At 40.9% G+C, this 18,247-nt stretch overlaps 1 protein-coding gene across 1 annotated transcript in view; it reads right to left on the bottom strand.

Annotated features, from left to right (window-relative positions):
* Positions 1-18,247, bottom strand: part of LOC117450048 (vitamin D3 receptor A) — a 168,374-nt gene that overhangs the window by 51,377 nt on the left and 98,750 nt on the right. The window contains exons 3-4 of the mRNA XM_034088035.2: positions 13,756-13,903; positions 13,505-13,635 (exon numbers count right to left, since the gene is read on the bottom strand). Coding sequence (XP_033943926.1) covers positions 13,505-13,635; positions 13,756-13,901 — 277 coding nt within the window. The 5' untranslated portion in view covers positions 13,902-13,903. The remainder of the gene's footprint in view (positions 1-13,504; positions 13,636-13,755; positions 13,904-18,247) is intronic.

Here is an 18,247-nt window from a genome sequence, read left to right as displayed (position 1 = left end):
GCAGAGCTGCAGGTGCTGATCTCTCTCTCTCTCTCGCGTCCGGTTATACTTCACTCGCGTTTAAGTTCAATACATTTGACAAATTCGACTTGGTTTCTATACTTATTTGAACATGTATTTATTTATTTTTCTAAATTAGGATATGTACATTTCGGTTAATCGGTTAACCGTTTTTCTGGGGGTCGAATATTCAAATATACATTTGCTTTCAAATTCCCATCCCTAATTTAGACACAGTAGCAACTGCACCTCTGCCTATTGATCTATTCAGGGAAGATACACCTAGCATCACTCTGGTTCCTCACAACAATAAGCAAATCGGCTAACCCTATCCCCACAACTAAGCTTCCAACTTGTATCTTGTTTTGTTTTTTTAAAGTGATACAAAACTAACATTTGAAAATACTAGAAACTAAAACAAAGTCACGAGGCTGTGAGGCGAACTATTGACAACGTTAAATGTTATCGACATCTGCAATATCATGCAATGTCAGGCACTTGTAGGCATCCACCTTGTGAAGACATGTAAACGCTTGAAAATTGAATGACGTATTTTATGTTGTAAGAGAGAACAAAAATAATCAAAAGCTCCTAAGCTGATGTAACCATAGACCTTTTTTTAGACACCTCAAAACCTCAACATAAGTGAACAGAAGTGCAAACATGCTAACTAATTTCTGTGGTTGAGAACTCAATGAAGTTTATAATAATTGTATCGAGTTGTCCTCCCAAATAACCACCATTTTTATAATAAGCGAAAATGAAATCATCAAAAGAAAAAAAAGCTAAACCTTTAGCAAACTACACCACATGACTTCGACATCACTACCTAACTTGTATCTTCATGTTTGGGGAGTCAAAGAAGTAATAATAGGAAATGACTATAAATCTAAAAATATTGGTGATGTTTAATGTCCCCAACACATCTGCAGTCTCATTTAGGCACCTGTTAGCAAAGGCCTTTTTGTAGAAATGTAAAGGCCTCAAAATCCAAGAGTGTGAGGTATTTTAATGTCATACACTGTATAAACAAACTCTTAAAACACATACTTGATTTCAGGCTCCTTACAAAAACTTCAAGACAAGAGAACCGGTGCAAACATGCCGACTCATTCCCTGGTTTGAGTACTCATTCTTGCAGCAATCTATCGGCTTTCTAAAATGACTCACTCAGTGTTGAATCTCTAGAGCTCTTTTTCTAGATCAGTTGTGGAAAGGCTATTTTCAATAGTCAGGCAGAATGCCAAAACCCTAACACAACGCACAATTCCTGCAGAACAATATTTTTCTTTTAGAGATGCCTCTGAGCAACGGACTAAATGACCAAACATCTGGATGTGTGGTGCGGAGAGGTGTGAGGTGCATGGTGTGAAACAGGAAGCGCTGAATCAAGCCCTGCCTGAAGAAATGTTTATAAAAATGAAAAACAGGCAGTTCTAATGTTCCATGTATGGATGTGACATATGTAATGAAGTTAAAAAAACTTAATGTGTAACAATTATTTTAAGGCTTCTATGTAAAAAAGAACTTAAATGGAAACACATTTCATAACGGTCATTGTTTTAATGGAGATGTTATATTCTAAATGTCAAAAATAACTACCTATAAATTCTCATTACAAAAGAACAAACACACACTACATTTTCAAATACCCTTTTCAGGTACATTTTTATCTATCATTTATATCAGAACACGATGTTTCTCTAAACCCAGATAAACAGTGTTATGTCATCAGTGTTTGATGTTGCTGACGACAACAGGAACACATTGCAGGCTTCCCAGTACTCGCACAGGAAACTGTCCAGAGCAAACATCACAAAACAAACTGTTCGGTTATATACGCAGAGCAAATAAAGGAGATGCACCATATTTGCAAAACCACATTTCATATTTTGATTGAGTAAATTGCTCACAGGCTTTTGTCTTCAGTATATTGTGACACCCTAAAAATTCTCAATAAAATAACAGTAAATGTATTTTATGATGAGTATCCTTTTCCTCCTGGCCTGCAGGAGTAATGTACTGACCCCTGGATACCTCCGCTCGTATTATCCTTTTGACTCTTTGCCACAGTGACCAATTACCCATGAAGCGCTCAATCAATCAATCAATCAGTAGAAATTGAAATCTCAAAATGGCAAAAGAACGGCGAAAAAAACGTTCACAGAGAAGACGACAACAATTGTCACTTGCACGAAGCAAGGTTATACAAAAAACAAATGACCCCGAACATGAAATACCTTCACGGAGTGCGTCGAGGCGCAAGCTGTCATCCAAAGAACAGGAGGGTTCAGCTAGTGCCTCACTGCAATCTTTAAAGGTCGTTTTCTCAAAATGAGTTTTTTCTCCTACTCTGAGTCCGAAATGTCCACTTCAGTTGCACTTACATACACCAAACCTTCCAGTTATATTCCTATCAATATTATGAAAGCTTTTACGGAAGGGTTTGTTCATATATCATTCATAGCCTGAATTATATAAGATTTTATACCTAGAAACATGGCGAAAATTGATATTTTAGGGCTGTTGACAGTATTTTCTGATTTATGGAGTGATAAAAAGAGATATCCAAAATCAATCAATCAATCAATCAATGTTTATTTATATAGCCCAATATCACAAATGTTACATTTGTCTCAGTGGTCTTCACAGTGTGTACAGAATATCAGTATGACAATACTAAATAAATAAAAAATCTCTTCTGTAAAAGCCTTAGATGCTAATATGACTACAAAATGAAACGAGAATTTTGAACCTGGCTTTATCCAAAGTTCACATTTCGGTTCCTGAAATGTGTTAAAATATGCGCATTCTGCAGTGTGTGTGTCGCGTCAATAACGTCACTCTCCCACGACCTACGACCTAGATGACTCGGATTTTATTTATTTGGAAAATAAATTCAAGCCACCTGATATATACAAATATATACTATGACTATTATATGTTACTGTATACAGCTAATTTTATTTTAAGTAAAATCATAACTATTTTATGTAGTTTAATCATTTTTATTTAGGTGGTCACTCAGTTTTTCAAATGTACACCACTCGCCAACAGGGGGTGCTGCAGCACCCCTACTTCCCGCGGCTATGGGTGTGAACGCAACATTTCGGAACTATATCGGAACTAAAGTGGGAAAAGTACTGCGGTGTGAACGCGCCTATGACTGCCAAAGAGAGACAGGCCCGGAGCCATGAGCTGACGGCAAGCACATCAATGTGGCTCTATCAAATTTGTAGGCATGACCTTTACAGTTTTTATATGATAACTTGTTCATGTAGGCTAAATGCAGGATAATATTTGTATACGCTATTTTTGTTGGGCTGCTGTAGTAACGTCTTCTAAATCTGCGTTTTATTTGTTGAACTTATTTAATGTCTTAATTTGTTAAAGCAAAAACATTGTTTTTTCAGGCACTGTCACTAAGCACAAATATTTATAGTGCAAAAAAACTCAAAAACAATTGTAATACAACAAATAATTGGGTAATGCAAGTAATCACCTGGGGATGTTTAATGGTGATATTAATATTATTTCACAATTGTTATTCTGTTTTTGTGTTTTACAAAATGCATGGCATTTTACAATAGTTATCTTTAAAGGATGTTTTTTTAATGATTCAATTATATAAGACAAAAGAGAAAAAAATCTTGACTTCAGTAGCACTACTATTTACCAAATGTTACAGTTAGATTCCTATCCATTATCTTAACATTGTTTTTGTATATATTGTATAGCAGTCTCATTTATAAAACATTTTACTTTAAAAAAAATAGCAACACGGTATTATTTGTAATAGCTGTTTATAGATTTATTGAGTGATAGAGAGAGATATTCAAAATTATATTTGTAATAACCCTTGAATATGACAATAAAACTAAATAATAATTTTGAACCTGGCTTTAAACTTGTCATAGAACAAAATGATTGCCTTGACAATATAGAAGATTATATGAATATGAAATACACCAAATAAATAAATACTTTTCAGTTACTGATAATTTAAGGGACGAATGTAATGGCATAAAAGACTCTAAAGAAAATAATGCTAAGATAATGCTAACTTAATACTAAATACTGCTTGTTTTCCTGGAAGCTGTAAACATCTATATTTAAAGAGGATTTACAGTGATTGTACCCTGGATTGAAACCACCGAGGCTGCTTTACATAACCACTAATGTGCCGACGCAGACGCCACCAACGACAACAACAGTTGTTGGCTTAAAAAGGCAACTGAATGACTGCTAAACTAACCAAAGGATTTACTTGGCTTTCATCTCATTTAAACCACCGTCATTAATTAGGCTCTGGCTGCCATCCAATGTCCAAGTCCAGCCAGGAGCCTCCAAGGACTCCTTGTGGTGAAGACATCCAAGGATGGAGCACGAAGCCCCAATGCGAATAGGCACAGTTTTTGGTCAAGTTTGGCAAGGGCCATCAAAGAAAGCTATTCTAAGGGCGAGAACGTGATTGAACCAGTCAGTGCCCGGCCAAGTTTGAGACTGGGATGGCATCATTAAGGCAGCAGTCCACATTAAAAAACAACAGACCATAAAAAGGAACATGTTGACCACCCCACAGCGCTTGGCAAACACACCGCAGTTTGCCAAAAGAAGGTTTTCTTGAATGCTGTGATGTGGTTAAGAAAGAAAGACAGAAAGAAAGGCAAACAGAGAGGGTGGGGGTTGCGCTGATAATGCCAGAGACACTGACATGGAAGGAAAGGCCCTGCAGTGGAGGTTCACAGCGGGCTTACTCATTAGACAGCCAAGCGACCAGTTAAACACAACACATGCTACTCAGATTTGGTGTGATATATGTCAAGCTGGATTTGGTGCAGGGCCAATACGACTGCACTGCTGGCCTGGGACAGTGATGTTCCATGAGGTGAATTCAGGTCAGTCAGGCATCAGGGCACATGCCGAGTGCAAACATAGCTACCAACAGCTCACAATGGCACTGTGCATGGAGGCAGGAAGACGTGGGATATAAACCCATTTGGGAACACTTAGTTGTGTCTACATAGCAATTTAAATAACATGTTTTTATGTCGGCAGTAGTTAACCACTTTTCTGGTTAGGTAAAACGTTTTTTTTCCTTTAATTAACACTCACAGTGTGCTTTATTTCAAATTAAAAACAAGGATCCAACAGCTTAAGGTAAGTTAGTTTAATGACGTTTTTAATGCCACTCATAACACCATTTTACACACATTTTTGTCAATGCAAGAGGGACTTTTTTTTTATTTTTATAAATATTGTCTACCTTTCCGTCTGCCCTGTATCTTATGTATTTTTGCCTTTACAGTATTTATTTTATGCATTGTAAGGTGACCTTGGGTGTCTTTAAAAAAGGCACCTTAAAAAAACATGTATTATTATAACTATTCTGCTTTTTAAGGTTTCCTCTTTCCTGTAGTGTGTTATATAGGTGTGTTGTGCATATAGATGGTCTGCAAAGGCTAAAATCCCTAAATTGCCTCCAGAGAGTTTCTCTGACTCCATTGGACTCCTTTGTTTACTGTGACAAAATTACATCATTATGTAACACGCGCACTTCTATTGGCGAGCACTCCAACACATTGCTTCAGCACATTGAGTATGAGAAAAAGAAAGCACTTTTTGAACATTAGAGCATGTCAACATGTCACAGTAGAGGCACAAAATACAAACATAAACCTGAACAATTAGCATAATAGAGCCCATTTAAAGTTATATTTTTGAAATCGTACATTGAAACATCAGAAAAAGGGCTAAATAAAATCCTACTTCTTGTGTCTAAGCAATTACTTTTAAAGAATAGATTTATACCAATTTCATTTATGAATGTCTTTTGAGACTTCTTAAGGATCTGCAGGAACCCTGAAAGACTAAAAGGCACATAATAATTAAATATCAAGCAGCTCATCGCACAAAACTATATAGACTGACCTTTTTTTTGTGTATGCTCTGCGTATAGGTTCACCCCTTTTTAGACATGTCAACCCAACTATAAATAAAGCATCTTGAGCTTATGGTAATGGGGGTGTAAAGGTTGTCAAAGAGACAGAATACAAAAGAAACAGAGAGAGGATGGAGAATTTAAATTAGGGAGGCAAATGGAGGAAGCACCGTAGGAGAAGATTTGGTACCGAGATTTGGTACCGAGGGCGGGAATTCAATCATCAAAAGGCTGAAACATTTCAGAAACTCTCCTGTGATAATAATCCTGTTAAGAAAACCCTGAAAACAGACGAGCATGCAAATACATACATTCACACACGCGTGGAAATCTTTTCCTGGCATCTCCCTAACCTCTGTCCAACCATGACAGCACAGGGGTGTTTACTACGAGCTTAGCTGGCACACACACACACACACACACACACACACACACACACACACACACGCACACACGCACGCACGCACGCACGCACGCACGCACGCACGCACGCACGCACGCACGCACGCACGCACGCACGCACGCACGCACGCACACACACACACACACACACACACACACACACACACACACACACACACACACACACACACACACACACACACACACACACACACACACACACACACACACACACACACACACACACACACACACACAGAGTCCCAACTGATGTGTTGATGCTGCCAATATAAAGAGAGGGCAGCATAAAGGCAGGCCTTGTGACAATTGATCCTATCTTTCCAAGAACTCATCAGATGTTATTTGAAAAAAGTGGTATTACCATACGTACATTCATCTGCAAGTGCCAATGGACACTGTCATTAAGCGTCACAGTAAATGTCTCTAGGATAAAGGAACAAGTCCCTTTTTATCACATTTGTCATTGTTGTTAGAAGTTTCACTGTGAGACATATTGATGAAACAAGTATATAGGACAAACATGTAAACATCCTCCTTTTTGTCTGTAGTCATATGATCATCTTACATGTTGTTGTCTTTGTTTGTTTTGTAAAATTTGCCTTTGATTCTGTGACCTTTATGAGTGCATCCATTATTAACTCCACATGCGGCTTAGTGTGCACCCATGTGTTTTTGTCTGTGTTTGGACCCAGCTCTAGTTAAAGATTCCTATTTTGCTCATTTTCAGGTTCATATTTGTATTTTGTGCCATTACTGTGACATATTCATGATTTAAAGTTTGGAGTGTGTGGGAGAGAAACTCCCTCTGAAGGGAAATGTGGGATCTTAGACTTTGCAGACCATTTGCATGCACAACATCCTATATAAAACACAACAGTAAAAGGGAAAACCTTTTGTTTAACAAACAAGACTGTATAATTGGTTATGAGTCAACATCCCACCAATCAATGCTCAGTGCCACCTTCATCCTGGCATCAGCTGGCATTCTGATGTTTTTTGTGTAACACTTAAAATAAGGCAAGAATAGAAAATCAACCATGACATACTTAAACTGGATTCATTTATTTTAAATAGGAAAATAAACTGGGCAAATGCACAAGGCCACTTCACTTATCTTCTTGCGCCCGCTATCCAAAGGCCATATGTAAAAACTAGGAAATATTGGGCTGTGTGATTGCTCTTTTTTCAATATTCTCAAGCAGCTTTTAGAATACATATTTCTGGACAGAGGGATTCTGTACATTTATAATGGGGGAAAACTAATCAGAGAAATGAAAGCAAAGACATTAGAGTGTGCAGACATCAACACAGATTTGCCAGTACATTTCTAAAATAGACTTACATTTTCTTCCAATGAGTACTGATATGCACTGCAAAAACAATGACAACAGTATGATATTAATTAAAGTTATACCGCATGTGTCTGGTTATTTTCTGCCTGCCTGTTGCTCGTTGCAAAACATTTAACAAATGCAGCCTGTGGATCTGAAGTGCATGTTAACATTTTGACAGTGCACGTCACTCCAATTACGGACCGCAGGCAAACACATACCTGCGTTTTTCAGAAGACTCAATAATGTGAACTAACTATTTTATTGCCAAGCACTAATTGCTAGCATATCATCCAGATTTCTCTTCAGTTCCCCCCTGGAGGGATTCTGCCCTTGCAGTTGGCATTAATGCAACATTCTTGTGTTGTTATTGCAGAAGGTCAGGTTTTGTACGGGCAATTCAGAATATGAAAAAAGCTGTTGCCTTGGAAGTTCTCTATGTGGGAAAAAAAAAATGGGCATTGGACAATTGGACAGTGTAGAAGCAGGAGAGCCGAGCAGCTGTGATACTCAGCTGTGAGTACAGTGGGTTTCCTTCACCCCACGGACATGATAACTAGCTGTGAGAAACAAAGAGACTGCCTTTGTACTGACAAGTTGTTCTCATCCTGCTTGTTCTCATGTCATATTTTCATTGCATGTGTCATTTGGCTATTTGTGGTCGACACAGTGAAAGGTAAAGCTGTGCCACCTCACTGTTGTAGGTAGCTGGGTCGCTTTTCCAGGATCAAAGTGCGTGGCCTTTATTTTGTTGGATCTTATGGGGGTGTCGGAGTGAGTGCTCTGTATTTTTTGTGGGATCTCTGCGTGAGAGCAGGGTTTCCCACACATAGGGCCCTTCTCACTTCGGTTAAATGGATTCTTGCGTCCCTCACTTGCGTCGTTTTCCTGCGACTAGTCCCTCCCACCAGGGAAGCATGGAGAGACGCAAGGAAACCACGAGAAGCAGGGAAATGAGTTTTAAGAGCAATGGGACGTCAAAGCGACGTCCGTTTGTGATGACGCTGCACAGCTGATCGTCTGACAGCAGCTCTGTCCCCGTTGTTTTCACAAACACCCCCGCCTCTGTTAGTACACATTTACTTACACAAACATTTGTATCATCTGTTGTAGACCCAAATACATTAAATAAAATAAGAACTAATTCTCAAAAAAGATAAACGCCATTCTTAAAATGTATAAACGAACATTAGTTGGATTAATATTGAGTGCACAAAATAAATAAAATAATTGAGAGAAGAAAAAGAGATATGTTATCTATCAAAACCCAGTTAGATTAACATTCATTGGATTGCACACTTTGTTTGTTTGGATATGTAGCACATTAACATGTTAATAGCACTTAAAGGTCCCATGTCATGGCCATTTCCACTGATCATAATTCCATTGTTGAGGTCTACTAGAATAGATTTATACTGTGCAATTTTCCAAACTCACATTGGTTTCGCATACAGCATCTCTGTATAGTATGTGTATTCACTCTCTCCACTAAACGGCTCGTTGCAGCTCTTGCCCCCCCCTCCCTGTGAGCCCAGTGTGCTCCGATTGGTCGGGACCAGTCGGGACGTTGTGAACCGCGCTGAGCTCCGTGGAGGTGTTGTTTCCTTGTTTAGCGATACACAGCGAAACACAGCCAAACTCACCCTGAGCACACACAAAGTCTCAGCCGAAGTAAAAACAATAAGTGTGGCTTGATATTGAGTAAGAAAAAGGTTGATAAACGCTGTGAGAATGGGTCTGCAGAGAGAATTTCGCCACGATCCCAACTGTCTGTTATCAGCCTGCAGCCAGGGAGGAGATATCAGCTGAGCTGCTTGCACTGAGTGTGTGAGGAAGTCCGTGGATTGGTCAATTTGGACCAAGCAGCGGGGGCTTAACGTTACGGCTCCGCGGACGTAACGTAACGGCTCCGCGGATTGGTCCATTTCGTTCCGGGGACGACATGACATCATGATGTCCCCGGAAGAATCAAATGGACAGTGACGTATCTCCAACGAGGCGTTTTGGGGAGGTATTTTCTGTTTTAGAGTTTTACTCGATACAGGGTGTACTTTGAGGGTTTTGACTCGGCAGACCATTTACATGCATAAAAACCTTCATAACACACAAGGGGACGGGTAATAACCGGAAAAGCATGACATGTCACCTTTAATGACTGACTGAATGGAAATGACAATAAATGAAAATGTAAAACGAAAAAAGTGATCATGAAAATGTTTCCAAAAAATGAATAAAATAATGTTTGACCACTTTGTTGTTCAGATATATCACATATTTGTAACTAAATGATACATTAATTGAAACAAAACACAGTATAAACTGAGGAGTGAGTCCCGTGAGGTTCATGTATTTTCTTCACTCCGCTGGGAAACTGCTCTCAAGAAGCATCAGATCAGTGCATGCACTGCATCAGATCAGTGCATGCACTGCATCGTCCAATCAGTGAGCGATACACAGTAAGGGGGCGGGGCAAGTGTCTGAGGATTTCATCGAAGGATGGTCTGGTGGTTCCTCGATTATAGCTCCTCCATTATCGCTCCTCGCTCCTCCGGCAAAAATAAGGCCATTGGGACGCTACTCAAGATGGCCCAGACAAATCAACTTCCGGTGAGACCGAGACCGAGGAGCGAGGAAATGAAAAATAAGAGAAGTGAGAAGGGCCCCTGGACTATACTTGGGCAGGCCGACCAGGTATATTAACGGCCGCCCAAGTATATTTCGCGACCCATTTAATTTAATTTGTTTTCGTCCGCGACCACGACACCATCTGCGATCGATTAACTTGTGGACAATGATCCCTCGCTCTACGCCTCCTGTACCCAGTCCCGGACTGGCTATCGGGAGGACCGGGGGTTTCCCGATGGCCTGGACTGTTAAGTGGCCTGCCTCACTCAGGGTGACTACTGTCTACATGATGTGGCCTGCTGACATGGCCACTGTCATACAGATCATAAATCAAAGCCCTTGATTGGTCTCTGTGTGTCATTCAAGCTCAGGATAACCTCAGCTCAGATGAGGTAAAGGACTCTTGAGTGTTTAGATAGTTAACTTAGTCTAAGTTCTCAATGGGTCTCAAACGGTTTGGTCACCATTTATGTAAACACATATTTCCATTTGAGCGTTAGTGATCAGTAAAATATGCATGAATAAAAAAAATTAAAAAGTTAAGTAGGTGAAAAAAGGCAAGATAAACCTTTACAACTTGTTGAGAGCTAAAACTAGTCTTTGCTGCTGCCTCAAAGAGGAGCAGGGGGAGAGGAGGGAGACAGGAGAGGATGGTTAAGGAGCACAGACACACTCAACTATAAATTAACCAAAAATAAATAAATAAACAAGTTTCAGTGTTTTTTTCATATTGGAAATGGTATGTTATTGGTTATGGCCATGATTTTATGATTATTGAAATGTATACAGTTCTGTTTCATATAGGTGTTTCCATAGATATAGTCTCTTTATTTTCCCCTGAAAATGCACCAGATTGATGCATTTAACTCCAACATTTAACAACCAAATCTTACCGGGGGTGCATGCCCCCGGACCCCCCTAGAGGATTTGAGGTCCACCCTCACTTAAAATCGCATGGATAGGTTCCCAAATACATTTACCATTTTTTTTTTTAAATAGTAACCCACATCCATATGTTTATTTGTGGGTAGTAGATTTAAACTATAGGGCTATCAATATGGACTCTGCCTGTACCTGTTCGCTCTGCCATCACGTGATTTTGTATAGAAGTCTATGAAACAATGACCCTACTGGTCACTAGATTTATAACCTAAGAAAACATTTTCCAAATGAGTGGTCACCTTAAAAGATCCATTTCAGCGTTCTATTGGCTTCACCCGTTCTTGTCACTTTGAACTGCTAAAACAAAGATGGTGACGGCCAAATTTCTCAAGCCCTCGAAACGGTAGTCCACAAGCCAATGGGTGATGTGATAGTGACTACATACACTTATTAAATACAGTGAATGGTCTGGACCCTGCCCCGCATCATCTCTGTTTCACACTGTCTGTCTGTGAATGGAAATGTGGGCCAGACCATTGTGTGTCTCTTTGAAGAAAGACAGCCATTGTTGAACAGGACCTAACCCCCCCTGGCTTCCTTCCTTCCTCCCTTCCCACTCTCTCATTCTCCTATTGTCGTCTACTTCTTGTCACGGTTAAGCTGATACTCTACTGTTGGTGCTACTTCCTACTGGTTTGTTTAAAATTCATTTGCACACTGATTTGTAACAATGTTATGAAGAAAAACGGTACTTCCTCACGGTTTGACATAAATCTGCGACGCAGAGCGGATAAAGTATAAACTACCAGATAATGATCATTTGCTTGCAGAATGAAGAGTTATCTTAGAATCAGTTGTGACACGATGTGTCATTTCGTGTTAACATGGGATCGAGCTGATGTCTCAATCTCCCTTCACAATATCCATTATTGACTGTCTGCTTGTTTCAAATCGGATCAATTTGCACCCGACCATTGATTCTATTGGCTGCTGATCTCCCTGAATTTCTTTAAGTATTAGATTAAATGCAGGAAGCCAGTTTACTGCCTACACCAGCCAACCTGACACTTATCTCTCCAGGCGGTTGGTACATCTAAAAATGCATATATTGATTTTTTCAGTACTAAAACGGAGTAAAAAAAAGAACATTAAGATGATATAATCAATGTATGTTAGGTGTAATTGTAGAATGATTATAAAAAGCAACAATACAAAATAACAGCAAAAAAACAGGACTAAAATAAATTATTAATATTTCAGATTTGGGGTTGATTTCAATAATGCATTGATCTAAAAACTGGATTCAAGCTTTTTTTCTTTTTTCTCCACTGTCCTAATTGGACCCTGCCATGTTAAAACTGGGGTGGTGAGGGGTGGTTTAGGTGAGCGAGACACAACAGCTCATTAAATTAGACTGTAGGGGGCCGCCCTCTAACTGGCTCTATGAGTAATGTAAAAATGGCACTGCTAAAAAAATACAGTCTGGGCTAGTGCACAAAAATAATAACAAAGAGTTAACTGTATTTCATGCAGCGATGGCTGCGGACTCAAGGAAATCAGGGGTCCTGAAGCATCAGGAGGGGCTTCAGATGCCTAACATCAAAGCAATGTCAAGATGAGGACAAGATGTTACATATGTCCACCTAATAATTCATTTTTTAACTACTTTATACGAGATTATGTAGTAATTTCATCTGGTTAGAAGTCCTTTAATGTAAACGTTTTTTTAAAGGGGCCCTGTTTAGCTTTTTTGGGGTTTCCCTTTCCTGTAGTGTGTCATATCGTTTTCTGTGCATGTAAATGGTTTGCAAAGGCTAAAATCCCAAAGTTCCCTCCAGAGGGAGTTTCTCTCTCACACACCCCCCCCCCCTGCCTGAAACGCCTCCATTGTTCCTTTGTTTACTTCAGCAACATAGTGACATCACTATGTAACAGTCACACATGTATTGGCTGGTGCTCCAACACATTATGCGTCATAGGCTAAGAGGCGTGACATATGTTAGCGGTTGACCAATCAAAACAGAGAGTGAAAAGAGGTGCTGCAGCACAGGCAGAATGAGAAAATTAAGAACTTTTTGAACATTAAAGCATGGAAACATGTCACAGTAGAATGACAAAATACAAATATGGACCTTAAAATTAGTATAATGTGTCTTTAGATGACTGAATCTGATTCAACCTACATAGTTCTAGGTCTGTGTCAAGTTTTGACGTTTGTATCAAGAGGGCAAAGTGCAACTACATTACAAAAACATTTAATAAACGCAATTGTAATGTCTAAGGTGAGGAAAAGTGTACTCACACTCCTTCATCATGCCAATGTCGACGCAGCGTTTGAGGCGGCAGGCCTGACAGTGACGTCGGTTGTCCTTGGTGATGGTGCAGGTCCCGTTGAATGGACAGGTGAAGGAGGCTTTACGCTTCATGCTGCGCCTATAGGAGACAGAATCCATAACTCATTTGAAAGCTTTATTCTCTGTTGTGGTACAAATATAACACTCAGAGAACACAGAAAGCAACAAAGGACTCTCCTCTCAGGGACGTAGCACCCACCTGAAGAATCCCTTGCAGCCCTCGCACGTCATGGCGTTGAAGTGGAAGCCAGTGGCCTTGTCGCCACACACGCCGCAGATCCGCGGGGCGTTGCGGTCGAACTCGTCCGGTCCGACCACCGACGTCGTCACCGTCATGGGCTCCATCACTGCAGAGAAAGAAAGAAAAGAGAGGAGACATCAGAGCCCGTTCACACTCCCGCCTTGCTCCTTTAGCAGAAAGCACATTCCTCATCTTTTATATTTTATCTTTCCGCATTAATGATTTTCACCAACCTCGCCCCAAAGCTTCAAAATCAGTTCTGCTCGTGTGTTGTGTGGGAGTTTTTGACGGGGAGGTGTGTGTTTTCTCTCTTCTTATACAAACAGGTGTCAGGCTATTAGCATATTCAGCATTGACAGCCACACTCTCGCAGCTATTGGCTAAATGACTCAGTACACACACACACACACACACACACACACACACACACACACACACACACACACACACACACACACACACACACACACACACACACACACACACACACACACACACACACACACACACACACACACACACCTGATGTATTAATGATGGGGAAATTACACTGGTAATGGGAATGATGGAGCTTTTTCTGCCAAAGGCTGAGAAATGACTTTTACGTTTAATACTGCCAAGTTGAGATTTGTCGTTTTTTTCCACACTCACACCATCTGGCTGTCCGTTATGAAATAAACAGCAGTAGGGTAACACACACCGATTGCAAGCAAACTCATCCATATCAATGTGTACAGAAAGATCCTCTGAAGTCAGATTGGAGTGATGATGTTGCTCCGGACCAGGTTAGCCGCTCAGCATAAGTTAACATGGAGATCTAGACCGCTAAGAAGAAAACCAGCGTCGTAGGACCGGAAACCCAGAGTTTTCCCTGAAGTTAGCTCGCTAAGCGAAAAACCGGCTTCATCGTACAGGCCTCTGGGCTAGACAAACAATACAGAGATATGCTATGTGAGAGAGAGGGAGAGGTCATGTGAGGAGAAGACAAAGAGGGGAGGTGGTGCATAAAACAAACTTGGGCCCGATCACGTGACTGCAGAATATAGCCTGAGGGGGGGTGGGGGTGCAATGAAGTAGCACTCAGGATGGTGTCAAACAAGGACAAATAGATAGGAGGGAATGTCGTGGCGGAGTGTCGGATGGCGGGAGAGAAATAATGAAAGAGGAGAGGGATGGAAGGCAAACACAAGCTGAGTCCATTAGCTCTCATTACATGTTGGCTAGCGGAAGCTTCAGCACCAGTTGAGCCATGAGCTGCTGCTGGCTGTGAAGCATCAGTCCCATTACCCAGAATGCCCTGCATAGAGAGAGCCAGACACGCACTAACACACACACTTCAATGCAGGTGGAGTATCACATTAATGCATCTTGACCACATTTGCCGTGGTTTTTTGAGTGTGTAATGGTGTGCAGATGGTTCACATGCACATTAGGGCTGGAAAATGAATTTTAATTTAATCACAATATATGGATTATGGGAAGCATATACATCGTATTAGGTTGACTTTATAAAACACATTTGTTTAGTACAGATCCGAAAATAAAATAAATCACACCACGATGAAATGTGTCTTACAATGATAAAAGGAATAACGATGCAAAAATGATAACGCCTTCCAATAATGTGAATCATTTCTCAATTGCAATTTTCGTCGAAATAAAAGTGAAAAGATTAAAAATGTTCCCCAATCATGTGTTCAATCAAATCAATGCAAAGAAAGAGGGCTTGTCTCATTCACAAAACAAAAGAGTGATTTTGTGTCAGAGTGCGAGTTGAGGAGCGCATTGACAGACAACAACAACAAGACACACACCATTAATCCTCGTGTCACAAAAACAAGTGAATAATGAAAAAGACGGAGAGGGGGAAATTGAGAGGCGACGTGTCGAACATTCAAACAAATCTGCAAAAACAATTCCATTAGTGACGCTAATTAACAGTATTCTGTAATTAATGTCTGGTGTTATTTGTCCTCTAATCACTCCATTTATCTCACTTGTTTCTCATTTGTAACACTGCCTTGGTAATTAGCATTAATTAGTCATCATGATCAGTTGGAAGAGAATAGGTGTCAGACTTTAGCTGCAAAATTCAATCTGTGTCTACCAAAACAATCCGTGTTGTTTTTACTCATGAGTACATTAGTTTTTATATCTGCCAATCAACATATCTCTTCTGCAATCAGGATAATCTTCATTTGTGGCACTGCCAGTTTTCTAATGTATTTTACTGTATTATACTGAATTGTATTATTAGCTATTGGCTTATTTACAACAAGGGTGATCTTCATCACCATTTTTCTCTTTTAGAGGCAGCAGTTCATTTCACAAAAAGAGAAGAGATGTTTGATTGTTATTTTATTTTGTGAATCAGTTAATTTATTGTCCTGTGTAAAATGCTTTATAAAGAATGAGAGAGAGACAGAGGAATGAAAATAAAGTGTATGCAATACAGATAAGAAGAAATTGCCTAGTTAATGGTTATAATTAACATTTAGATTATTTTGTGCAAGATTGTTAGCGATATAACAGTAGTACACTATTAACATAGATGAAATTATAATTTTTTTCAGGAGATGCAACTAGAGAAAAATGGGCGCCAATTACAAAGATTGGTATCAATGCTTCACTAATCAAATGTTGTGTATCACTTGTTCAATTTAAATGTATATTTGGATGCTTGGGGACCAGACCAGTTAATATGACATGCAAGCCAACAGGATAAATTGCAGTGAGAGAAACAAGACAAGCAATTTTGCTGAACAAAACAGGCCTCAGACGTTTATAATGGATTCTTCACAGATCCATTTTCATTCACAATGCATGAGTAGACACCGGAAAAATGATTTACTAAGCAAGTTACACGTCTAAGGTCATGTCTGTGTGTGTGGAAGACACCAATATATTCTTTAAGCACATACACAAGTTCATATTGATTGTAGTACTAATACATTAGTAAACCAGTGTTTCTCAAAGTGGAGGGCGCGCCCCCCCCCCCCCCCCAGAGGCATGCCAGGGGGGCAGGGGGGGAACGAGAGACCAGGAGGAAAAATGGATATGAACATTTGGAAAATTATTGATTCAAAAATAATATGATACAGTACAGTACAAGTACGTCTGGGTCTCTGTGTTTCATTCAAGCTCGGCTCTGTGTGTGTGTGGAACGAGCCATTTTGTGTGCGAGAGAGAGAGCGAGAGAGTCACTGTTCTGAGCTATCAGGATAAGTGTGTGGCGTTGCTCTCTCACTCTGGCCAGAGTTGAGGGCATCAGAGCCAGGGGTGGGAACGCGTACAGAAGGCCCGGGGGCCAATCGTGCGCGAGTGCATCCACGCCTAACATTTAGATCGCGCATCGAAAAGAACAGCTGACACTGAGCGTTGTCTTTCGATGCGAACAGATCCACCGCGGCTCTGCCGTAACGCACCCACAGCTGGCTCACAATCCTTGGATGTAGAGTCCAGTCTGCATAAAGTGGTGCACTTCTGGACAGTAGATCCGCCCCGAGGTTCATCACTCCCGGTACGTGCGTCGCTCTCAGAGAGAGGAGAGACATCACGAGGACGTGATGTCCCCTGAGGAAAGGCAGAAAGCGTTTTAGGGTGAGAAACACCGCTAAAAGCTCCAGGTAATTTATGTGCGCCCGCTGGAGGTCTCTGCTCCAGAGACCCCTCACCGGGCGACCTTCATAAATACCTCCCCAACCTGTCAGACATGCGTCCGCGGTGACCACTTTCCGTGAAAGGACAGCACCCATAGGCGCACCTCGTACTAGAAAAGTCGGGTGCAGCCAGTGGCGCAGTGCCATTACGCATTTCACAGTAACCATCACTCTGGTTTAGTTGTAGGGCGGCCACCCAGCGCTGAAACTCCCTCATGTGTAAGCGTCCCAGTCGTACGACCAGGATGGCTGATGCCATGAGCCCCAGCAATCGCAGGCATGATCTGAAGAGAACATGTTAGCGCAGCTGGAAAAGAGCAAGACAAGCTCTGAAAGCTTTCACTCTTTCCGCTGACAAGCGAGCTGAAAAGGGCACCGAGTTCAGGTGTAAACCCAGGAAGAGTATAGTCTGCGCGGGGCACAACATGCTCTTCTCTGTGTTTATTATGAAACCCAGGTTGAGCAGGTGCTATACGAGGACATTTGTCTGCGTAACAGCCTCCTGCTCCGACTGTGCGAGAAGCAGCCAGTCGTCCAGGTAGGTCGCCAGGCGAATACCCTGTTATCTTAACAGGGCTATCGCGGCTTCCGTACATCGTACAAATACCCTTGGACTGAGAGACAGACCGAAGGGGAGTACTCTGTATTCATAACAGATCCCCTGAAATGCGAATCTCAGATATTTCCTGTGTGGGTAATATACTGGGATGTGAAAATACACATCTTTCAGGTCGACTGATATAAACCAGTCGTCATGTCGCACGAGCCGCAGCAGAGATGTGTGAGTGAGC

The sequence above is a fragment of the Pseudochaenichthys georgianus genome, chromosome 7, assembly GCF_902827115.2.
Source record: "Pseudochaenichthys georgianus chromosome 7, fPseGeo1.2, whole genome shotgun sequence".
In the NCBI taxonomy this organism is placed as follows: domain Eukaryota; kingdom Metazoa; phylum Chordata; class Actinopteri; order Perciformes; family Channichthyidae; genus Pseudochaenichthys; species Pseudochaenichthys georgianus.
This window is presented reverse-complemented; position numbering and strand designations above follow the sequence as displayed.